General features: G+C 48.5%; 1 protein-coding gene across 2 annotated transcripts; it reads left to right on the top strand.

Moving 5' to 3' along the window:
* The first annotated feature begins 1,054 nt into the window (after positions 1 to 1,054).
* Ubl7 (ubiquitin like 7) lies at positions 1,055 to 15,400 on the top strand. 2 transcript variants are annotated; one of them, XM_004855467.4, is made up of 11 exons: positions 1,055 to 1,163; positions 2,455 to 2,667; positions 3,860 to 3,979; positions 7,245 to 7,327; positions 8,101 to 8,185; positions 10,437 to 10,494; positions 11,201 to 11,334; positions 11,589 to 11,638; positions 11,959 to 12,126; positions 12,662 to 12,784; positions 15,175 to 15,400. In XM_004855467.4, the coding sequence occupies exons 2-11, from the start codon at positions 2,484 to 2,486 to the stop codon at positions 15,310 to 15,312; spliced, it is 1,143 nt and encodes a 380-aa protein (XP_004855524.1). In that variant the 5' UTR covers positions 1,055 to 1,163; positions 2,455 to 2,483; the 3' UTR covers positions 15,313 to 15,400. The 2 variants fall into 2 exon arrangements, with proteins under 2 accessions (XP_004855524.1, XP_004855523.1); XM_004855466.4 differs by having other exon boundaries at positions 1,114 to 1,243.
* Positions 15,401 to 25,203: the final 9,803 nt, after the last annotated feature.

Here is a 25,203-nt window from a genome sequence, read left to right as displayed (position 1 = left end):
CCCCGGCACTAAAATATAATGTTCAAGAATTCAACCTTTTCCTCTGTGCCTTTGGCTATTATGGTCAAACTCGTTTGTGTGTGTATGTGTGTATTTTTTGAGACAAAGTCTCTCTTTGTAGTTTAGTTCAGGCTGGCCTTGAGCTCATGGTGATCCTCTTGCCTCAGCCTCTTTCTTTCCTTTTTTTTTTTTTTTGGTACCGGGGATCGAACTCGGGTCCTTCCGCTTGCAAGGCAGGAGGCAGAACCACTGAGCTAAATCCCCGGTCCATAAATGAAATTTTTTTTTTTTGGTACTGGTGATCGAACTTGGGACCTTTTACTTGCCAGGCAGGCGCTGGAACCACTGAGCTAAATCCCCAGCTTGCCTCAGCCTCTTGAGGCGCATGTGCTATCACGCTCTGCAACCTTGATTTCTTATATTCACTTTTTATTTGGTTATTGCTTTCCTTAGTTCTTTAACTCCTTGAGTAGAGTCCAAACGGTAGTCCCTCTTCGATTTTAGCTGATTCTAACTTCTGTGCGAATATAATCCAATTTGAGTCATGCAGAATTTTTTCAGTCTACATGATACAGTTTCTTTTTGCGAGTTCAGTGGAAAGTCCTCTCCCTAAACTGTTTCTATGAAGGACTGTTCTGTAAACTCCCTCTGGCTGCATGTTCAGGGTGTGTTAGGAACCCGACTTAGCAACACAAGCACTCTACTTTTGGAATGGCCTACTGCGCCCCCACAGGTAGGTCCCCTGCGCCCTCGAGTCGGGAACCCAGCAGCGGGCGTCCCCTTAGCTAGGCAGAATCAACACACTTCATTGCTATTAAGGACGGCGGCGGGGGTCACGCGTGTTTACTGTTTTTCAAAAACCCACACCAAACCTCTCTATACCTGTCTACTCCGGTCCTGTCAGGGAGACAGGAAAGAAGACGCTTTCCAGCAAAAGCTCCACGAAACTCTCGCGCCAGGAGTTTGGAACTCTTTAGGAATTACGCCTCTTGGAACCGGAAGCGGGGCAGGGCCTTTGCCAGTCTATTATTTATAGGGGGGGCGGGGCCGCAACGGAAACTTCAACTCCCAGAGTGCAGCGCGGGGCTTCCTGTTTCCTGCAGGAGGGCCTGAGGGAGTGTTTACACTGGCGGCTCTGCGGCCGGCTTCCTTCCGCGGGACGGGTGAGCGCGCCGGGTCCCTGAACGCGCGAGCTCGGCTTGGGTCGTGGGGGTCGACTAGATTAACTGCTCCTGCAGGAGAGGTGGGGTCGCCAGCAGATAGTGTCCTTTCCTCCACCAGTAGCTATCTGTGATACTGGGTCAAGGGATTTCATCTCTCTGAGTCTTGATTTCCTCGCCTGTAAACTGTAGATGATTGTGCCTGCCGCAGGGAACAGTTGTGAGGAGTACTTGGTGTACGAGAAGGCCAAGTCTCCTTATTTTGAAACTAGAGATGGACGATATATTGAGGCTGCCTTAAAGTCTGCTGATCAGACTCAGCATTTTCTTTCTCTATTCTCTACCAAAGGCCTCTTTCCAAGCAGTGATGATGACTTTAACAAGGACTTGCCTTGTCACTGTTCCACCCTCGGAGTTTCTGATTTATTTTCCAGGCATTCATAAATGCCGGGCTTGGGGACAACAAAGGGGAAAATTCTAGTCTTTTTCTTTCAAGAATTGGGTACGTGGGAATATGAGAAATACACATATGTGTAGTCCTTTTGCAATGAGGGGATAGGGTTTGTGAAAACAACAGAAAAAAAAAGGGGGCAGAGGAGGTTGTATTTGTGTTTGTTTGGTAGGACTTTGTTGAGAGGCCTAAAAGGAAGAGAAATTATATGCAAAGTCCGAACTTGAGCAGAGGTGTAAGATGGGGGAGAGCTTTGTTATGAATGGAGAAGTAGTGAGTACTTACCCGTTGAGGAATGGGGCAGAGCCAGGCTCAGTCGGGAGAAGAAAGGGAGGGGAGCAGAACTGATGATTTGGTAAGGTAGGCTGTACTGTTTAGATTTATTCATTGAGATGATTTGGAGCCATTGAAGAAGTTGTAAGCAGAGAAGTTACTTGGTCAGATTTACTTTAAAATGGTAAATTGAATGGCAACATAGATCTTTGACAAGGAGAGGCAAAAGAAGGCCAGGTGCTTGTTATAATAGTTTAGAGTTGAAGAAGAAATCCGGAATAAGGGACATATAGAAGGAAGAGCATTGGATAATCTCACTTGAACCCACAATGTTGCTATCAGGTTGGATGGTAGTTTATTTTCACTCTAAAGATGAAGAAACTGAGCCCCGAAGAGCTAATTTCCTTGCTGTTCCTCACAAGATGAATAAAAGGACATCAGATTCTAGTTCTGGCCTCCTGATGTTGCATCTAACAGTGTCACACTAAATTGTCTCGTTCAGACCTTTAGCTGGAAGGAGTGCAGTAGGGTGATGGTCTGTCCAACTACTAAGGCTTTATTCTTTTACAGGGAGAAAGAGAGAGCGCGAAAGAGAGAGGATGTCTCTCTCAGACTGGCATCTGGCAGTGAAGCTGGCTGATCAGCCACTTGCCCCTAAATCTATTCTTCAGTTGCCAGAGACAGAACTGGGAGAGTGCTCACTAGGAGGCTATAGCATTTCATTTCTGAAACAGCTTATTGCTGGCAAACTCCAGGAATCTGTTCCAGACCCAGAGCTGATTGGTGAGTCTCTATGGGCTGGGTTTGGACTGCTGGTTTGATCTCTTGGGGGAAGATCCTTCTGGAATTACCAAAGTAATTTAAGGGCTTGGGATTTGTTTCCTCACAGTGTTAACACTCCAGAGAAGTTAGTGTTGGATGAGAAGCACAATTCACATAATGAAATTATTGGTTGCCATTTCAGTCATGTATTATATACTGAACTACTTTATCACAAAGTTTCTTAACGTGACATTGTTGAGTTCTTTCTCTGAAAGTGCAAAAATTTGGCTAAGAAAGGAGCTATTGATCATGGAGGATCCTCAGTAATCCCTTAAGTCTTAAGGTATGATTACAAGGATTTTTTTTTAATTGGTTGATTAGAGGGAAGGCATAAAAAAGGAAATGAAGATGGTAAGGGCATTCTAAGAGGAAGGAGGAATTTAAGCATAATATAATTAAATTATACTAATGATGTAATTTATAACTAAGGGTTCCAACTGATGAAAAAAGTACCTTCTGTCACACTTGGTTTGGGTTCATCCTTATTTGTTGTATTTTTCCATTTTTTTAAGTTGAGCAGTGTTCATAGTATTAAGCCCTAGAGTTCTGTGGGTGGAGTCTGTATAACTTCATTTTATGAATTTATTTTTCTTCTTTTTTTCAGTTTTTTAAGACAGGGTCTCACTATGTCGTTCAGGCTGACCTTGACCTCACTATGTGGCCCAGGCTGGCCTTGAGCTCCAGGCACTCCTGTCAAAGCCTCCTCAGTACTGGGATTACAGGCCTTCACCACCATGCCTGACCATTTTACAAATTTACACTTACTAGTAATCATTGTTAGAATTTATTGTTTAAATAAAAGAATCTTTTATTTTATTTATTTATTTCTTTTGGTACCGGGGATCAAACTCAGGACCTTGCACTGGTGAGGCAGGCAGAACCACTGAGCTAAATCTCCAGCCCTAAAAATCTGCTGTTTGGATTTTTTTTTTTTTTTAATTTTTTTTTTTTTGGTACCAGGGATCGAACTTGGGACCTTGCGTTTTCGAGGCAGGCAGCGGAACCACTGAGCTAAATCCCCAGCTCTAAAAGAATCTTTTAAAGCTTAAATCATTCTTCAGCTATGTGTCCAATCAAAAGAAAGTTCTCAGGGGACAGAAAGCATCTACATTGTTTTGAGGAACAGAATATAAATGGGCAATTCTTTTTTAAGATCTGATCTACTGTGGCCGGAAGCTAAAAGATGACCAGACGCTTGACTTCTATGGCATTCAGCCTGGGTCCACGGTCCACGTTCTGCGCAAGTCCTGGCCTGAGCCTGATCAGAAACCAGGTAAGTGAAGGCTGACCCTTAGTCAGACTGGCGGAGCTTCTGTCATATCGCCAAGGGAAGAGTCTGGGTGTTCTTCAGGCATGGGCTTGGGTGGAAAAAGGGGTGGTTTACCAGGGGTGATGATGTTAGGGGATACTTTTATTATTTAGTGGATTACACTACATTGATAAGCAGAGTCCAGTTGTGACTTTCGTACTGCCATACCGCTAATGGTAGGAGAGTCATTTCTCTATTTTTTAGATTCATTACCCACTGTTTTCTGATGGGATGAGGAGTGTGTCTCTGTTTGAACTCTTTTTATTTCTCAGTGAACTTTGTATCCTTTTGTTATGGTTGTTATTCTCATTAGAAAATAGCTGGAAATTTCTGGCGCTCCTCTAATGTTGTCCAGTAGTTTGTTCTTTTCTGAGCAAATCCTCCTACTGCCTTGGGGTGATTCGTTCAATCAGCTAACTCTTCCTGTTGTATTGGAAATTGATTTTCCAGAAACTATTCCAATACCATTAAAGTATCTCTAGGAGAAAATATGTAAAACCTTTAGAGCCTTTTTGATATATAATAGAAAGAGCTGATGGAATTCATAATATAAATTTTGCATTTATGATTTTAAGGCTTCACCAAAGATAAAACTAAGCTATGTAAAAGATACTAGCTTTGTTAAACTGACATTTTGACATATTTTCATAATGTTTGTGATTGCTGCAACTAGTTACCCTGTGAAATTTACCCTCTTCTTGATTCTAAAGATGAAAGACAAAAGCATCATCTTTTTTTTTTTCCTTTTGGTACTGGGGATTGAACTCAGGTCCTTGCGCTTGCGCAGCAGGTGGCGAAACCACTGAGCTAAATTCCCAGACCTAAAACCATCATCTTTTTTACCTTGATGGGAATGGTAGCCCCTGACATTTAAAGGTTGGCTTGATACTCACAGCCAGGCCTTGGAGTCTTTCAGTAGAACACAAACAGCTGCACAGTTCATCAACATTAGACAAGGACATTCTGAGACCATTATGGGTCAAGACAAGATTAAGTTCCTTATCACTTCGGAACAGAGACCAAACTCTGCACATCGTCCTAACCACAAAGCGGTCACATGTCCTCCTCTCCTAGCTACTAAGAGTGACTGCTGCTTCTTTACTAATCACAGCTTTCACCTCGCTCTGGTTTTCCTTTAATAAGTTATTACAAAATCACTCCCACTCTTTAACAGCATCCAAACCAGAGCAAAACCCTGCTTTCCTCCAAATCACCCAGCCAAAGCTCCTACTCACTTTCTGTAGTGTCTTCTTATTGAGATGCCCTGAGTTCCCTGTGGTGCTATTCTCCTCTGTGTACTAAGCAGCAAGTCCAAGGTTGTTCACAACAGAGCAGGTGTGTCCCTTGGTTCTCAGGCTGCAGGGCACTGGCAGGAGGAAAGAAACATTTATGGTTCCTGCGAGCCAGGTGTTTTCTCTTCAATATCTCACATAATCTTGACAGTGGCTCTGCAGTGTAGGTAACAGTATTAGCATCATGTAGATGAAGAAGGAGTTGGAAAGCTATTTATTCAGAGTTACCTTACGAATGAATGCAGGAGCTAGGATACGGACCTAGGTTTGCCTGGGTCAAGAGCCCATGTGCCTCCCACTGGGCTGGCTCCCTCCCATTCCCAAACTGTAAACTTGGCTCAGAGTTGTTACAGAGGTGCCGATTACTCATGATGCCAGCTTAGGATCTTTACAGACCTTTTTCTCTCACCTCCTGCCTGGAGATTTATTTTTGAAACAAATGGGCTTTTTATTGGAAGAGGTGAAAATGAACTTTTTGATCTGAAAAGAAATTGTTCTGTGACAGTATTTCAAGTATTTTCCCCTTCAGCACTGTTCTTTCAAAGGGAAGCACAGAGGAGAACCTGTAGGAGGAGAACCTGTCAGGTCTGAATCCCTCTGGTGGTTGTCTATGTTGGGTTACAGATCCTGCCAGGCTCTCCATTTAGCCTGCTAATTGATGTATGCCCCGAACTGCAGCCATAACAAAGCAACTCACTGTTCCTGGGGAGCACCACATTCTTCTGCCTTGTGGTCTTGCTTAGGCTTGGAGCTCCCCCCGTCGCGCTCTACCTTAGGTGCCCCTTGCAGATGGCTTCCTCTGGGAGGCAGCAGTGGCTCCCAGTCCTCCCTTAGTGATGGCTCGAACCCTAGCTAGCATCCTCTCCCTGATGAGGCCTCAGTGTGGTATTTGGCAATTGTAGTTTGTGTTCCATTTAGCTGCATTTCTCCTATTGCCCCAAGAATTCCTTGGTGGCAGAGATTCTTATTTTTCACATTTCTGTGGTTTGCTCAAAGCCAGGTGTAGGGTAAATGCTCACTAGGTATTTGGTGAGTGTATACTTAAGATGGCTATTCTTCAGAAGAGAGAGCCCTCATGATTAGAGTGTAGGTGAGGATATGACTGTCACACTGAACTCCAGGGGTGTCACACTTTGGCCTGGAAATGGTGCCCCCCCAAAGCCAGGCAGTATCATCTGTACAAGCACTAATGGCTAGGCTTGGTGAGGACAACCATGCTTTAAAAAATGTGACCAGGCTGCGGGTTTACCTCAGTGGCACAGTGCCTGCCTGGCAAGTGTGAGGCCCTGAGTTCTATCCCCAGTACCCCCCCCAAAAAAAAGTGTGATCCAAGCTGGGTGTGGTATAGTGCACACTTATAATTCTAGTTCTTGGGAGGCTGCGGCAGGAGGGTTGCCACAAGTTTGAAGCCAGCCTGGGCTACGTAGTGAGTTCAAGGCCAGCCTGAACTACAAAGCGAGACCCTGTCTCAAAAAAAAAAAAAAAAAAAAAGATGACTTGCAGCAAGCTTATTTTAAATTTTTGCTTAAGAGTCTACTGAGTTGAATTGATTACATCTTCCTCCTTTTTATTTATTTATTTATTTATTTTGGTGCCGGGAATTGAACTCAGGTCCTTGCGCTTGTGCAGCAGGCAGGGAAACCACTGAGCTAAATCCCCAGCCCTCTTCCTCCTTTTTAAATGTAAGAAGTCTAGGATTCCTGCAGTGGGATGTTGGTCAGAACCGTTTCTTTCATGTGGTAAGGTTCCCCTCTGCTGGAACTTGAATTTGTTCATTGGCTAACAATACTTAAAAGATGGGGTCATTTTCACATCTGTGGCACAGTGGGTTTTTCTGAATGGGCATGCAGATTCTTAGAAGGTGAGGGAGGAAGGGAATGTGCTAAAATGGCAAGGTCAGGGCCTGGGCTGCAGGGTAACTATATCTTGTCCCCCAGAACCTGTGGACAAAGTGGCCGCCCAGAGGGAATTCCGGGTGCTGCACACTGCCCTGCACAGCAGCTCTTCCTACAGGGAAGCGGTGAGTGTGTGCCAGGGTCGCTGGAGATGGTGTAAATGCTGGTGTGGAGTAGTATGGAGTGGAAGCTGGGAGCCTGTTGCCATAGCAACCAAGAGTTCCTCCAGGAGTTTCCACCATGTCTTTGGGCCTCCATAGAGCCCTGTCTTTCCCCAAAGAGCCTGTCTCAGGTATTGGATCAACAATCATTAGATTCCCTCTAATGATGATGATCACCCTCTCCTCCCACTAACCTTGTGGAATGAATATGGTGAATCTACACACTGTTTCTGCCCGGCCTCATTCTTTGATTTCAGCTGAGCTGCCTGCCTACTAACCCTTAATGTAGATTCCCTCACTGGGGAAGTGGGCTGATGTCTTTCTATAGGAGAGTTGACAGTTGATGTGAATATAGCTGTGAACTTCCTAGTGTCTGTGAATATGAAACAGTAATTGTATGACAATTGAAAAGAACTTTGGAGACCTGGTGAAATCTTTGTTATTGGGCTTGTAATGAGAGCTTGTATTTTGGAAGTATTAGAATTATAGGTGAGGGAAAGGACCACAGAGATTGGAGCTTTACTGTAGCCTATCGTTTTTTTTTTTTTAATTCTTAGTTTCCCTTCCAGTAAGCCACAATCTCAGAGCAAAAAGGCGCATCTGTTTCTGGGGCTGGTTTTTGATTGTGGTGATAGATGTGCAAGCACTTAGAGGGTGGAGCCCTCCAGCAGAGGGTGGGCATCTGATGTGTGCGTGGAGCTGGCTGCAGTGCTCAGCTTTCCCTGCTTCTGCTGCAGGTCTTTAAGATGCTCAGCAACAAGGAGTCTCTGGACCAGATCATTGCGGCCACCCCAGGCCTCAGCAGTGACCCCATTGCTTTAGGTAAGTGTAGGGCAAGATTTGGGGAAATAGTTGTAAAAGGAGAAAGCAAGGAAGAAAGACTGACCATCTTTTAAAGAATTATTGGTCCTAGTGGAACAGATTAGAAGATGCAGAAACAACGCCAGACACACTCAGCCATCTCATCTTCGACAAAGGAGCCAAACACCCTCACAGGAGGAAAGATAGCCTCTTTAATAAATGGTGCTGGAAAAATTGGGCTTCAACTTGCCAAAGATTAAAACTAGACCTATATCTCTCACCATGCACTAAACTAAAATCAAAATGGATTAAAGATCTAAATATTAAAATAGAAACTCTGAACCAGTTGCAACAGAGGTTAGTTAGAACCCTTGAAGACATCGGTGTAGGAAAAGATTTTATGAACAAAACCTCAGTTGCCCATGAACTAGCACAAACAATCAACAAATGGGATCTCTTCTTATTAAAAAGCTTCTGCACAGCAAGAGAAACCACCAGCAGTGTGAAGAGACAACCCACAATGTGGGAAAAAATCTTCACCTGCTCTTCCTCAGACAAAGGTCTACTATCTCAAATCTATAAAGAACTTAAAAAGATCAGACCTCCCAAATTTAAAGACCCAATCCAAAAATGGGCGTCTGAAATGAACAGACATTTCTCAGACAAAGAAGTAGAAATAGCAAATAAATACATGAAAAAATGTTCAGCATCACTGGTCATTCGAGAGATGCAAATGAAAACGACACTGAGATTCCACTTCACTCCAGAAAGAATGGCTGCGATCATGAAATCAACCAATAACAAATGCTGGCGGGGCTGTGGGGAAAGAGGAACCCTGCTCCACTGCTGGTGGGAGTGTAGACTGGTGCAAGCACTGTGGAAATCAGTATGGAGATACCTCCAAGAACTAGGACTGGAAGTCCCTTTTGACCCCGCTATTCCACTGCTGGAGATCTTCCCCAAAGAATTAAAAGAATCATACCACAGTGATCTATGTGCACCCATGTTCATAGCAGCACAGTTTGTAATAGCTAAAACTTGGAAACAGCCCAAATGCCCATCAACTGGAGACTGGATAAAGAAAATGTGGTTTTTTTATAAAATGGAGTACTACTCAGCCATAAACAATGAGAAATTAGAGACATTTATAGCTAAGTGGATGCACATTGAGGCAATACTCTTAAGTGAAATAAATAGGACACACATGTAAATACCGAATAGTTTCTCTAGTGTGAGAAACTGAAAGTGTAAATAAGGACTAAATGTATAATAGGTCATGTGAAATAGGAAGAATAGGGGCAAAGGGGAAGGAAGTGGGAGGGCTAGGGGAAAAGATAGAAGGGAATGGGATTAATATGAGAAAATGGAAAAATAGGAACAAAATCTTTGTAAAAAGTGAGGACTGGAGGGGTTGAAGGGAGGGCTGGGCAAAGGTGAAAAATAAGAACCAAGAGAGGCTATGTAAAGGTGCAAATTTCCAATGATGAATGTCATTACATTGTATACCTAAAATGTACCAATTATTAGAATGAATAATCGATAATGTAAAATAGGAAGGAAAGGTCCAAAGGGGTAGGGGGAGGGGGAGGGGCAGGGGAAAGGAAAGAAGGGAAAGGAAAAAATGATGAGAAATGGAAAAAATGGAAATAAAGTCTTTGTAAATAGGGAAGGGTGGAGGGCGTGAAGGGAGGGCTAGGAATGGGGAAAAAATAAGAACCAAGATGCATTATATAAAGGTACAATTCCCAATGAGAAATGTAATTGTACTGTATACCTACAATGTACCAATAAAAGAATTTAATACAAAAAAAAAAAAAAGGAATCATTGGTCCTGGAGGAAAAGGGAGAGTAATCAAGATGTGTCATATTCCCACCCCCTAAGAGCTCTCAGTCCTCCAGAGTGATGATGGCCTAAGTAACTTCATAAATGAGGTCTGAGGGTGCCAAGTGAAGGTGAGGTTAGCCAAGATCCCAGCAGTCAGAGAACCCTTCCTGCACACCTTGATGGCTAATGCAAGAACCCAGAGATGTGGGAAGAGACAGGTGTAGGTTACTCAGTCTGTGGCTTAAGTGCAGGGGAGGTGGGGAGCAGGGAGCATCTCCCTGGGACAAGATGGAGAGCACTTGGGTTGTGCTGCTTGGGGGTTTGTTTCCTCTGCTTCTCACCAGGGCAGGTTTTGGTTCTGTTGAGCTGGTTGCTCTTAGTCCTAAAGCCTCCTCTTTCTCCTGGATCTAGCTAGATCTCTGTGAGGGGATCTCTATTCACTTTCAGGTGTTCTGCAGGACAAGGATCTCTTCTCTGTCTTTGCTGATCCCAGCATGCTAGACACGTAAGTATAGCAGTCATTGAAGGGTACCTTCTCTTGCTTCATGTGGTTAGGCCGGAATCCTAATTGTCACCCTAGATTGTGCCCTTGGAGCCTGTCCTCAGTCTGTCACTTGGGTCTGCCTTCTAAATATGTCAGGAAGTGAGAAGGATCAAGGGGTCACAAGGGGAATGCCAAAGCCCAAGGGGAGGGGCATGTGAAGGCTCAGCATGTAGCAGCCTTCTTAGGGAGAGGGATCTGCTTGCCAGGTAGTTTGGGTTTTGTTTAGTAGATGTTAGGGAACCTTGGGAGGATTCTAAGCTGGGAGAAGGAGAAGCAGGTGTGCAGGTCCAGTGTTAGCGCTGGAAGGAGCTGTAGAGGCTGTGTCCCCTTATGTTGCAAGTGAAACAAACAGCCCTACCCTGGGGGGAGGAGGTTAAAGGTTGCCAGCATGGTAGAGATGACATCTAGACCAGATGCTGAATGCTGAGCCTACCAAGCTGGTGTTTCCCGTCATGCCTTTCTGGAGTCGAGGAGGATCTGCACTGGATCCCAGAAATGAAGGGCCTTGCTGCCATTGCTGTCGGCAGATCTGCAGTACACAGCTTCCTAAGATGCTGAAGACTGAGGAATTTCAAGGCAGGCACAGGCAGCTTGTCCTGAGGAGACAACCAGAACTGTCACAGACAGGATGTTCTTTACCCTTTAGTCACCTTTGGGTTTCTTCTAGATTGGTGCCTGCTCACCCGGCCCTAGTCAATGCCATCATCTTGGTTCTGCACTCGGTAGCAGGCAGCACCCCGATGCCGGGCGCTGATGCCTCTTCAAGGAGCATGCCTTCCAGCTCCTACCGGGATATGCCAGGTGAGCCCCAGAGGAGCAGGCGTGGGTCCCTCAGGAGCCAGTAGTGCCCGGGTTTGCTGTGCTCAACAGCTATGTATAGTGCTGGCAGAGGGCGTTCCTTGGGAGCTCTCAGTTTGAGTCAGGAAGTGCATCTGTCCTGTAATTTTCCGAGGGGAGTGATGAAATATGAATTTGGAGAGTAACTAGAGCTGAGATCTGGAGCTGCGCCTGTGCCTTTCTGTTCTTCCTCCTGAAATCTGTTTGCTCTTCTCCAGGTGGCTTCCTGTTTGAAGGGCTCTCAGATGATGAGGAAGACTTTCACCCAGTAAGTGGCCTGGCTGCCTGCCCTCTGGGGAGATGCTGCTGGGCATGAGCCCCTCCCTGGGACCTGCCATTCCCAACGCTTGGAACTGGTCCTAGCCAAGTGGTGGCAAACCTATGGCACATGTGCCACAGAAGGCTGTTTGTATCATTAAAAGCTCTAAAAAGTTCGCCATCACTGTCCTAGGCCTTTTGAGGGCCAAGACCATGTCCTGCTGTTGCTTTCCTATATTCCTGATGGAACTTCTGTTCCTGGAGTGGGTGGGGTTCCTTTGGAAATTTCACAGTGCCACCTCCCTGATTCTGGGTGCTTTCCTTCCTAAGAGCACCCGGTCTACGCCCTCTAGCAGCACCCCCAGCTCCCGCCCGGCATCCCTAGGGTACAGTGGAGCTGCTGGGCCCAGGCCCATCACCCAGAGCGAGCTGGCCACTGCCCTGGCCCTGGCCAGCACCCCGGAGAGCAGCTCTCACACACCGACTCCTGGCACCCAGGTATGGAGAGAGGGCCGGAAAGCTCAAGGCAGCCCCCAGGGAGAAGCTCCTCGTAGCAGACAGATTTGTCTTTGCTGACCCCAGTGTGAGATCTGCTTTGAGCTGAGCCCTGGGGGGATTTCTTCCTGCAGCTCAGGGGTCTCCCTTTTCACTTGCCTTTAGGCAGAAGTACGAGTTTAGCACAGGCCTACTTGGATAGTTCGTGATGTGCCATTCCTCATCCTTGATGGACTAGACGTTACTGGCTTCCTGGTGGCAAATCACCCCAGCTTCTAAGGCCATCTCCCCTGGTAGTGGGTTCTTTCCTATTAGTGGGTTGGGGTCTCAAAGTCCGTTTCCTTGGAGCAGAGGAGAATGGAACCATTCCTGATGACCTAGATATCTCTTAGGTGCCTCTGTGTGGTTATCTCGTTGGAGGCCCTGTTGGGGTGGATATCACCATAGCTGGATATCCCAGGAGCACTGTGGGATGATGTGCAACAGTGGCTATCTGTTGTGGGTTCTGAGGGTGTCACTGGCTACTGTTTTTCTCTAGGGCCATTCTTCAGGCACATCACCAATGTCCTCCGGAGTCCAGTCAGGGACACCCATCACCAACGATCTCTTTAGCCAAGCCCTCCAGCATGCCCTGCAGGCCTCCGGGCAGCCCAGCCTCCAGGTCAGTATTCCTGCTTCCTGTGTCTGGTGCCCACCTCATTACTTAGTGTGCCAAACCGCTCTTACACTGTGGAGGTCCTTCCACTGGGCATGCTTTGCTCTAGAGGCAGTGGAGGCAATGGCAGTATGACAGATAAGGAGTCTCCCAGCAGGAGTAGTTGTGCCTCTGGCTTCTGTTCCTGTCCCCCAGTGACCATGGCCCAGTTCCCTTGACTGCCTGGCCTGGATCCTCGTGGTGGTTTCAGTCAGTGAGCACTAGTGTGAACTGGGCCTGGGTGCAGATGCCAGCCTGTCCTCCTCCCTGCCATGGAGAGCACCAGGCAGGTACAGAACTGAGGAGCAAAAAGACCCACTGCTTGACATATAAGCCTAGGCCAGAAACCTTTCTGAGGAAGTGGTATTGAGGCAGTCATCAGAGAATTGGTTAGAGGTTAGCCAGGCAGGAAGAGGGTTGGTGATAGGAAGGGGATAGTTCCTAGGCCGAGATGGCTACCTTCCTGAGCACATGTGTGACATACTTCTGTGTAGAAGGTCCTGAGATGGAGCTAGAGGAGGGGAAAGCAGAAGCCTTGGGCTGAGGGGCCTTGAGTGCCAACCAAAGGAGATAAAACTTGGTCTAGCGGTCATCAGGGAGGGGAAGGTCACTCTAGCAGGTAGTGAAAAATCTAAAGCATCAGCATTTTATCTCCATGGGTGGGCTGTTTGCTTTACATCAGCCTCCTTGACTCCTCAAAATAAGCCTGCTGGGGGAGCGGAGTGTGCATTCCTGCAACTTGTCCACGTCACAAAGCCATGTAGTGGCAAGGACAGAATTTAGTCTCTGTGATTTCCCTATCCCATGTGGCCCTCATGGACATTGAGGGGAACGGATGCAAGACACATGGACAGCTTGTCTTCTCCACTTCCATCTTCCCTACTAGATGCCTGTTCACTTGGCTCTGCAGCGCAGAGTTTTCCCTGGCCCTACCCTGCTGTCATATGAGTGTGAGTTGATGTGTGCTTTCTTTAAGCCCTGCACAGTCTCACCCTGCCTGCCATTTGCATCCTTCCCTGCTGCCTTTTCCTTTCCGTGTGTTAACTCAGTGTTTTCCCTAAGTTGCACACTTAGGGATGTTAATAAGCTATGAAAGTCCTAGAAAAAAATGTGGATGAGTTTCTTTAAATCCTTTAGTATCAAAGGCCTTTTGTGACTGAAACTCAGAACTCAGGAGCCATTAAATAAGAGTTATAAATGTCGACTGTATAAAAGTAAACATTTCTGGGTGTGATGGCACACACCTGTAATACCAGCACTCATGAGTTTGAGGCAGGAGGATCATCATGAGTTTGAGGCCTGTCTGGGCTACATAGTGAGTTCAAGATCAGCCTGTACTACACAGCAAGACTGTCTCTCAAAAAACTAAAAAACTAAAAGTCTAAGTAAATAAATATTTCTGCCTGGTAAACCAAGCCCAAACAACAAAAAAATCCAAGCAAAGTATAAAGGCTAGTAATAAACTAAGGAGGGTCTATAATACATGTCACATGAAAGGCAGCATCTAAATGTGTAGATTCTGGAACTTCAAGACCAGTAGCCCCATGGAAAAATGGGCAAGGAAAGTAAGCAGACTATTACAGAAAAGGAAATACAAGAAGCTGTTAAACCATGTAATTCTTAACTTCCATTTCCTGGAATTTGTCTGGAGCTGTTCGTGCTTGTAGAAAATGGCATTGTTACAGAGTTGGTCACCACAGCATTGTTTATAATAAAAAAGATTGGAAATACCCCAGCTTTGGTAGATTTAAGTTTATCAGTGAGTTGAAATATTATATGATTATTAAAAAGTTCTTTATTGTACCAGCTTGGGAAGATTTCCAGGGTAAATTGGTTATGTTAGAAAAATAAAGAGTAGGGGTGGATGTAAAATGGGTATAAGAGAAGGGTAAAATATGGGACTGTATATTTATATTTCCTAATATAATATTGGAATTAATATTGGTTATCTGGAGTAGGGGTGGGAGTAGGTGTCAGACTTTTCAATACCTATCATGTTAAAAAAAACCCAAGTTTTAAAATTTAATCCTCCTATTTATTAGTGTGTGTGTGTGTGTGTGTGTGTGCGCGCACGCATGCGTGCACGCGTGCACAGAGAGCAGCAAAAAGAGAAATTTAATCTTTCAGAATTTAGACCTTGAGTAATTTATGCTTTCTCTTTTCATCTTTTTTACTGTGAATGCTTTGTTCTCTTCAACCTCAAGCCTGTCTTTTCATCTTCCTAAGCCACTGCTCTGTGGACCTCCACACCAGCAACCTTGCGAAGATCCCCTCTTCCCCTCTTTCCTTTGACAGCACCACTAGGTGAGTCTTCATCTGTGTCCCAGCTGACAGCTTCTGCCTGCCTGTCTCCACAGAGCCAGTGGCAGCCCCAGCTGCAGCAGTTGCGTGACATGGGCATCCAGGACGATGAGCTGAGCCTGCGGGCCCTGCAGGCTACTGGAGGGGACATCCAAGCCGCCCTGGAGCTCATCTTTGCTGGAGGTGCTCCATGAGCTCCCTGTTCTTCCTGTTTCACCGGTGGGGGGCCCTCATGAAGGTGCCTCCACCTTCCTTGCCCAATACACTTGATGGTCAACTCTGCTGCTTTGTCCAGTGCTTGGCCTTTCTGGCTGCTCTGAGCTGGTGGAGGCAGTGGGCAAGCAAGGTGTGGAGTCTTGGTGCTGTGGCATCGGGGGCAAGGGTGGCTCTGGCCTGGGATGGAGGATTTTAGACCCACATCATGAGATGCTGTGTGACACTCATGCTCACCTTTGGGACAGGTGTCCTATGGTAACCCTTGGATTCTTCAGTGCTTTGGGGTTTGGCCATCTCAGGATGTGCCCAGGACTGGAGCAGGCTGCTGCTTAGTGTTCAGGGTGGCTGCTGTGTCACTGCTGTGGCCAGAAGAGGCTCAGGCTTCTGAGATGCCCCCAATCCAGGGGGTGGCCAGGTGGACTTTCAAGGGGAGCAGAAAAGCCTTCCAAGAGACTCCTTGTCCTTTCTCTGGCCTTGACTTACCAACCATCCTTTGCTGCCCAGTCTGTAAAGATGTCAGCCAGAATCCTGGCCTCAGAGCTGCTCCCGGGCCCTCTCTGTCCTGAACACATAAATTCAAGAGCAGATTAAATAACAATGCTGACACCAACGTGCAGGGCTGAGCTTAAATACTGAAGAAAGGGCACCAACTCCCCAGCTGCTACCCCATCCACTTGTGCCCTCTTTCCCCTTGGTATGTATTCCCCATAGCATCATAGATGTGGGCACCTTGAGGAAACAGGTCTCAGGTACCCGTGAGTACTTTGTTAGGGAAAAACTCCTTCCCCTCTGCTGGTGCTTGCTTCATCTGGGAATTAGCATGGGTGGAAAGGAGCTCAGAGGTCCCTTCCTGCCCTGTTCTTGCCAGATGTTCCATTCTCACCATCCATAGTCATGGCCACTTGGCCTTTGCTTGTCCCCTCATGGAACAGAAAGCTTACTACTTGTGAGGACAGCCTGTGTGTCCTTGAACTTTCCCAGAGAACTTGCCCCTTAATCCCCTTTCTGGCCTGGGGAGCCACATGGAATAAGCCTGCTCCCTCTTCTGCATCGGGGCTGGGGCGGGGAGGGTTGCAATTCCTGGCAGAGGTGGTGATTCAGTTGCCCCTGTGACCTGCCCTCCTGTCTTCATCTCTAGCACAGTTCTGTTCTCTGGATGACTAGAATCCATTCTTCCACATGTAACCTGAATATCCCACCATTCTGTCTCGTTCAGAAAATTGGAAGAGTCTCTGCACACTTCCTTTGCAATCCCAGATTGATGTTGAAAGGTGTCTGCCTTGGCTGACAAGTCTCAAAATTCCCTAGCCTCTGGGTTCCAGGCCTCTGTGCCTCAGTGGGCTACCTGGAGCCCAGCCACCTTGTGGTTCAGAGCATAGACCAGGAATCTGTCTTTGAACCCAGTGTCTCTTGTTCATTTGTGGTGGAGACAAAGGCCAGTTCCATCCTCATGGGACTGTGGTGGTCAAATGGGGCTGACACAGCCCTTCCCATCCCTATGATCTAGACTTCATGACCCAGTCTGCCTAGAGGTGTTTCCAACTTGTGCCAACTCCTACCCTGCCCTGCCCCTGAGGCCCTTCAGAATTTTGTAGGCTTGGGGCTGGGAATTTAGCTCAGTGGTTCCGCTGCCTGCTTCGTAAGCGCAAGGTTTGATCCCCAGTACCAGAAAAAAAAAAACCCAATGAGTTGTGTGGGCTCCTGAGTCTGGACCCTGCTATGCTCCAGAACATTTGGGTAACCCTGCCCTATGGCCAGAGTCAACCGCCCATACCAGTTATATGGCTTCCCAAAATCGAGCCATCCCCAGTTTCCCTTTGTCAGCTCTTTCCTCTGGGTCCTTGGCATATTGGCTCTGCTTCCTGTGGCCATGTTTTGAGTAGTGTGTATTGGATTTGATAATTGCCCAACTGGGTCTGGGACTTTCCACGGGCTAAGGACTCTTTCCTCACTGACCCTTCCACACTTTCACCAAACATTGATTGAGCCTCTACACCAGATGAACATGGTGCCATCCTAGCTGTCAGTGCCATGTTGTTGGTAAGACAGGGAAACACATTCACACTAAAGCCAAGGAGAATGAGCCAGGCAAGTGGCTCCAGGAAAAGGAGCTCACTTAGGGTGTGTGTGATGAGAAGGTGCTTAGAGAAAGGCATCTGAGCTGACACGGAAAGAGAAGAATCTAATGGAGGCGCATGGCTGAATGGGCTGGGAGAAGGGAGAGAATATGGTCTTGCAGCCCAGTGTTGTGGTGGATAGCAAGGCAGGACCATGTGAAGAGTTTGGGCAAACCCTGAGGACCGCAAGGAGTCAGAATCTTAATCAGGGGAGGGAGTTAGCTTTGAACATTAGGTCAAGCTAGCCATGATGGCACACACCTATGATTCCAGAAACGGAGGCAGGAGGATCACTACAATTTCAAGACCAGCCTGGGCTTAAAAAAAATAATCACTGGTTGGTGGGCAGTAGATAGATTGGGGATGGGGGCAGGTTTGAAGGAAGGGGACAGCGAGGAAGTTGAGGCAGTGATGCACATAGATCTGATGGTGGGCTGGCCTGTCACTGGCAGTGGAGGAGTGTGCTGTGGAGAGCAGCTTCGGGGGTTAGGGTTGATATCCATCTTTGGATATGCACTGTTAGTGCCATTGAACGGGACACCAAGGTTAAGAGGCGGAGAGCCTCTCCATAGTGCATGATCAGGAAGGGGCAGCTAGAAACTCATTCCATCTGACTTCAAAGCTTGTGCTCTTCTCCAGCTGCCCTTGGCCTCAGATGAATTGGAGATGAGGGCTCAGCAGGCTGAGGGGCTCTGGCTTTTATCTGGAGAGCAGTGAGCACCCCTGGAATGGCTTGAGGCAGGGCCATTGGGACCAGACTTGCGTGTGAGATAATCTGACAGCTGCGTGGAGGCTGGATTTGTAGGAAGTGAGACTGGGGGTGGGGGACCATTTAGGAGCCTCGAGTCTCCAGATGGGACATGGGGGGAGCCTCAGCCAGAGCTTCAGCAGGAGAGCTGGGCGGAGGGAGGGACGGGAGGTGTGAAGGACAGACTCTATCTGGGGGCGAGGAGGAGGGAAGAGGCAGGATGCGAGTGGGTAGATGGTGGTTCGGTTTGAATAAGGAACTGGGGTTAGGATTTAGAATGCAAGATCAGTTTGGGGCATGTTGAGTTTGAAGTGCCGAGGGACCGCCAAGCTTCGATGTCCTGTGGTCAGTTGGATGTCCCTGGGCTGAGATAGTGATCAGGAAGTTTTAAGTTCAAGGCTGAGCTTGCATCATGAGAGAAGGCAGTTTTACTCTTTAGGGAAAAGCAGAGGAAAAGAGTAATCACTAAGGAGTTAGATGTTACGGGAAATGGAAAGTGGTAGATAGGAGACTGGAAGGGAGCCGCATCTGCCTCTTCTGGGAAGGTGAGAGCTGGGGTTACCAAAGTGGAGAGAGTGGAAGGAACTGGATGAGGAGGGCGAGGTCAAGGGTGTTACACACCACAGATACACCTGCTAACAGGGCTGACCTTGGACCTAACTGACTGGTGCTATGGTGACCTTTGGAGGTGTCATGGTGGAGCCAAAGCCAGCTTACAGGGGTTAAGGGCTGAATGTATGGGGCACAGCAGAGGTGGAGGGCAGAGAAGCCTGGGGACCTTGCTGGTGGGGGAGGGGGCAGCACTGGAGGGGAGATGGGATTGAGTGAGCGTGTGCAGTTCAGCAGAGGTGAAGTTGGAATTGATCATGAGAACTTTTCTAGGAAGCTAAGGGGAAAAAAAAGATCCCAAAATAGAATATGCAAATAGGCAGAGATGGGTGAGTTTTCTGAACAGATCCCTTCTCCTGATATAACTCAAATTTGGCTGGGCTGACATGGGCTGGGCTGGCACAGCTTGCTGGGCACATGGACCCAGGTTCTGCTCCTCGCCTCAGCCCCATCTGGCCTGGGCCCCAGACCAAGCTCGCAGATCCCTACCCTGAGGTGGCTTCTTGTTTTCTCTGCCACAGGCGTTAGCAGCAAATATTTGCTGAGGCCGATGGGAGCTTTATTCCTGCCCCTCTGTTGCCCAGACTCCTCGACAGGTTGGGCCTTCCTTTGGGCCTAAATTGGGTTCGGTTCAGGTCAGCTCAGCCGTCCTCCCCCACTTCCCCTGGCCACAGCCCCATCTTGCTCCCATAGGCTGCATGGTGCTGGTAACAATTCAACTTCCTCTGGGCTTGAAATGCCTTTTGCAATGACCGGGCCACTGGCCTGTTCTACCTTGGCAAACGTGACTAACAGCAGTGCAGTACAATAACGCTCGTTTATCAGGCATCCTCTCTGTGCCAGGCATTGAGCTCAGCATCATACACACCATCTAAACTGAGCCTCGTAGCAGTCCTGAGGAGATGTTATTATCCCCCTGTGCCGTGAGTGCTTCCTGTTAGGAGATAATGGCCTGTCCAGGCTTGGATGAGAGTGTGTCTGTTTTTTTTTTTTTTTTTTTTGGTACTGGGGATCGAACTCAGGTCCTTGCGCTTGTGCAGCAGGTGCCGAAACCACTGAGCTAAATCCCTGGCCCTGAATGAGAGTGTGTCCGCTACGATTCTATCAGTGCCCCCACCTGGGGCCCTGCATCTGTCTGGCGGACCTTGAAGCCACTCGGGTTGAAGAGTCTGCAAACCACTCATCCTGGAAGTGCTAGCTCAGATCTCTGAGGGCAGTTAGGCTTCTAAGACAGACTGACCAAGGTTTAGATCGCTTTTCACAGATGACCTAACTTCTTGGGAGTCCTGATACGGATATTGACACTGTGTATAGCAGAGGTGCCTATCACTCAGAGCTGGCCTGGGGAATGTCCTAGATGGAGTCAGGACCCGGACAATGAGGCAGTCCTGTCAGGACAGGAGCAGGCCAAGTCCAAGGTCTTGAGGTGGGGGCCAGGACAAGATGGCTCTGACTCAAGATGGGGTCTCACTTATCCTGGGCCCAGATTCAAACTCAGGATCCTCAGCATCCCAGAGACCCAAATGATGGATGAGAATTGGCCCAAGGATGAGCCTGGGCTGAAATCAACAGGATTTCACCACTGGGTGTCCCAACCAGATAAGGCAGTGCCTTCCGAGGTGCTGGAATCGGGAGCAAGGAAGCCAGTCTTCAGCTCTGTCTGCTCTGCCTGTACCCTGGCATTGTGTTGTGATGTAAAGGTCGATCTCAGAAAGGGACAGACACAACTGGACTGCTTAGCCCCTGGAGGGGGTTAGTAGAAGTTTGTTAAGTGACTGATCATCAGTCAACAATTAGAGACTCCAAAGAAAGCCTGATGAGAGACCTGTGGAAACTGGGGTTATCTATCCTGAAAAAGAATAGATTTAAAGAGGTAGGAGCTGTAAATCCCTGAAGGGCAGATTTAGGACCACTGTTTGGGAAGCTTGTCCACAGGAAGGACAGAGATGGGCAGGGAGCCCAGGGAGAGAGTGCACTGTCGTGGGGTGGGGGAGGGAGGATGGCGGGCCTCCTAAATGGAACTGAACATCTTCTGAGAGCCACTTCCAGACCCAAGAAGGAAGGTTCTTAGATCACTTTTCACCAGAGAAAGTGAACTCTTCGTAGGTGAGCACAGATCTCTCTGAAGTGGCTTCAGCAGGCCTAAGGGACTCATCAGAGCTGGGTGGGTCCAGGGACACCTTCCACCCTGTGAAGATCCTTTTAAAAGCATATTTAATTCAACATACAAGTGAGGAGAAATGCAGAAGATAATTGTGAAAGCTTTGTCCATCTCTGGTCTAGAGAGGAGATGGATAAGGAGAGCTGCTGCTTGCACTGCTCTTTCCTTCTCTTTTTGTTTTTTGTTTTTTGAGGCAGGATCTCACTTCATAGTTTGGGCTGACCTCACACTTGCAGCAACCCTCCTGCCTCAGCCCTGAGTATTGGGGTTACAGGCGTGTGCCACCATGGCTGATAGCACTCCTCTTTCCCATTTTTTAAGGCAAGAAAAAGAGGCCTAGCCTGGGACAGGGTTTTACCTAGTTCAAGTCAGTGGCCAAGCTGGGCCTGGACCTTTGGCTGCCCAGCTTCATCTAGTCAGGAGACCGTGTTGATCTGAGTGGCTTCCTTGTGACTGCCATGCGATCCTGCTCGGCCCTACGCCTCAGGCATTGATAATGGAGACTCAGAGAGGGATGTAGGGCTGGGATAGGGATGAGGGAGGAGTTTATCTCAAAACTTTGGGAGTACTATGTGCTTCCATCTTTCAGATTTGGCTGTTCAGAGTAGACACCAGGTGGCGCTGCCAGCACAGGCCCTGAGCCACGATGTGCGCTGAACTTGTGGCTAAGGATGCTGGGCCCTCCGGACTCTCAGGTTTTAGTGAGCTAAGTGCCCTGGAGAGAGCAGGAGGAGCCTCTCTCTGTTCTCTCATTTCACTTGGCCCAGGATTCTGATCTTAGCACTTTAGGGCCAGATAAAAGCACCTGGACTCGGACAGGGAACAGAGATGCTGATGGGAAATGTTAAATGGGCCAGGGACAGTAATGACAAAAGCTGTTGTGCCCATGCCTGGGAACGAGTCACGGCTTGCCCTTGGTGAGCACATAGTGTGTTGGGGGTCCCACATGTGGCCTATGCCCTGTTTTTATTTGACCATGTGCATCCTGACTTTTCCATTATTTGCTCGTGTTTTGAAATGGAGTTTCAACAAAGACTCAATTTTTAGCATCTCTTGAAAAGTCAGACTGCCTGTCACTCTTGGTTGTACCTCTTGCTGGTCCCCACAAGCTGGAGCTGAGTAGCACTGCCCTGTAAATGTATTCCCTGCCCCAGACCACCCCCTTCACTCATTGTCATGACCTGCTTGTCTCTCTCTGCTGCCTTCGGTGGTGGCATGGTGAGGGGCAGTAGGATTTGCTGTTGTTGCCAATAGCAGGACTGGGTGGCCACCGGGCTCTGAGGCCTTACAGCAGGGGTGGAGTCCAGCATGATGGGATTACCGGTGGCTGAATTTCCTCTGGGAGCTGCTAACAATTCCCCAAATTGGAATTGTTGGATCATAATGACTATGTAGGTGAGTTATTTGTGTATACCTCATGGAATCTTCTACCTCTCATGGGCCCCTTCTTTAAGGTGGGTCACCATTGGGAAGGCTGGGTGTAGCTATGGAATCTGGGATGGACAGCAGTATTAAAGAATGAAGTGAATCTAGCTCTGGCTGGAACATTGGAGTGGACGCCCAGGGCCTCTGCTGTGTCAGGGCTATGAACTCTGGTCTTCCGTGCCATTTCCTTGATTCCCTGAGGACCTGGCTTTTGTTTGTTGTCTCTGCTCCCACTGGACTCCTAAATGACCTCTTTGGGGTGGTTTTTTTTGTAGATAGAAGTTCCCACATCATTTTTTTTCTCCCAGCCTCTTATCTTCCCCCAATATGGAGTCAGACCTGTCAGCATCCACATCGGTCACTTCCTCTGCTGGTTTATCTTCCATCACTGAAGCAGGCAGGTCCTTGTCACCACTTGTGCCTTTCTGATTTGACTTCCCTGTGCTGCCCAAGGCGGGAAAGTCAGTGCCCAAACACTGGTGCTGATGATGCCTGTCCCCTTACTGTTGTCCCATAGTCTAGCTGCCTCTCCCTGTACAGGGCTATTACCTCAAATCATACACACTATTCTCACCTCCCCTGGCTGCCATCTGGCCCTGGCCTTTTGTCCCCAGGTTGGCTGGCTTGGGGAGAAGATGGTTTTTAGTATTACTCCCTCTCATCCCAGCCCCCAGCCTGTAAAAATACTCTTCGGCATCTACCCCATTTCCATCTGCTTTCCTGTTGCTTGAGAGGCTGAGCCTGGCCCCGGTCTGCCTTTCTGTTCAGCTCCTAGTAACCTGGGCCTGTCTATGTCATTGTGAGGATCACTGGGATCCAGACTCCAGCCATAGCCAGGGGCAGCAGGGCGAGGGTGCTTCCCTGAGGGAATTTAATGGTGTGGGCCCAGGGAGACCACCTGAGTTTTCATCCTAACCCTACCTCTAGCAGGCAAGGGATCTTGGGCACATCTTACCCACTTTCTGTGCCCTAATTCCCTCATTTGTAAAGGGAGGTGAGGAATAGCTGTCTCCTAGGATTGTGAAGATTCAGTTAAATAAGGTTATGAAATGCACACAGCACATATTAAGTGCAATGTTAGTGATTGTTATTGGACTCAGAAAACCCAGGCTCCCATCTTGGTTCCGTTGTTTAGCCGTTGACCTTGGGCAGGACTCTGTCCCACCTTGCTTCAGCTTCTTTTCTGAGTTGGAGTTCTGGTTTCTCCTCTCATGAGGTAGAGAACATGGGCCAGGCAGTGATGATGGAGGTGAAAGTTGGTTGCATTTTTCCAGTTGCTGTGCACATAGGTAATGTTTTTTATTTTGAACCTATTTGAATTCTTAGTTCTTAAAGGAGGAATGGTGATTTCTTAATGTGCTTGAACTTTTCGTGGAGGGGGAAGACACAGGACAATGGTGGGCTTGTATGGGGGCAGGGGAAGGGCTCTTAGGTTGTCCACAGCTCTCTCTCTGGGGCAGTGTGACCCAGGACATCATGAAACAGGTGGCCCCACTGGGGCTGGGAATGTAGCCCTGCACTATTTCTAGAGGCTTCTCAAGCCCACCTTCTTAGCCTGCTGGGTAACCTGGGACTGTCAGGGAAGAAGCAGGGGACTGCTGGAAGTAAACTAAACTCTGGTAGCAAACTTTCCTGGCCACAGAGCAGGATGGAGGGCTGGGGCTGGGGCTGGGGCCAGGGCATCCTGCCCAGCGTCTGCTGGTGTCAGCAGTGCAGCAATCATGTCTGGGTCTGTGAGTTCTGAAGGTCGAACCTGCGTTCATCTCTGCTTCTACTCCTCTCTCTGTCTCCTCTTGCGTGCGGTGCACTTTGGCTAGATAGCCAGAAAGTGCTAGGTAAGGGCTTTCCGCCTTGGGTGGGTCGCCCACCCATGCCTCTCTACGGCCCAGAGGGAGGTGGAGGTGGAGGTCCCAGCCCTCTCTGGCCTTTTTACAAAGGGCTGAGAGGTTGAGCTAAGGGCAGCACTGTCTGGGATGATCAGGTGACAGCAGAGACTGGGCCTGGCCTCTCCTGGGGAGTCACCTGGGGTCATCTGGTTGTCTGGTGGCAGGTCCTAGCTACCCCTGGACATAGGGCCCCTCAAACCACTCAAACCCTGCTGCCCCGAAAGGGGTCTTGGGAATGAAGACTGCTCCCTTCTTTCTACTTGGGGAAGGGGCCTTCCTAATTATATCCCCCTCCGCCCTCATGGAAATGAGTTTGGATTTTCTGAGCGTACACCAGCTGGCTGGGGGGAGGCAGCCCAGAAGGCTGCTGGCTGGGGAAGAGAGGAGAAAGGAGAGGGAGGGGAGGGAGCCAGGCCAAGATGAAAAATTCCCAGTGTTCTCACAAGCAGACCAGTAATGGGGCGCTGAGTGCTCCCCGCACATCATCACCGGTTCCTCAGCCTCAGCACGGGAAAGCACCTTGCTCCCCGCGTAGTCTTGGGAGGGAGCTGTGTTCCCCAGGCAAGCCTGACCCCCCAAAACCCTGGCTCTTGGGCCAGAGTGAGGTCGCTCTGTGTTAGACCCCCTCCGCGCGAAGTCCGCCTTGACTTCCAGGCCAGGTCTTTACGGGGTAAGGGAGTGGAACTGAGGCTTGGAAGGGATGGGCCTGATGCTGAGGATGGAAGGCGCTTGTTCGCAGCCGGGTTCCCTTCGTGGAGTTGCCAAGGACCGGGCGGCAAAGAGTCCCCTCCGCCCACCGCCCGCACCTTTTGCTTTTCGGACACCAGCCAAACCGTGAGAAGGCGGCGAGGGGACGGGGAGGGGTGGGGCGGGGTCAGGCGTCGGCTCCGCCCCCGGCGCTCGGCTCAGCCTGCAGCCTGGCG

Source organism: Heterocephalus glaber, unplaced genomic scaffold (genome assembly GCF_053883595.1).
Source record: "Heterocephalus glaber isolate CG9 unplaced genomic scaffold, H.glaber_assembly_v1.0 deba00001689, whole genome shotgun sequence".
Taxonomy (NCBI): Eukaryota; Metazoa; Chordata; class Mammalia; order Rodentia; family Bathyergidae; genus Heterocephalus; species Heterocephalus glaber.
This window is presented reverse-complemented; position numbering and strand designations above follow the sequence as displayed.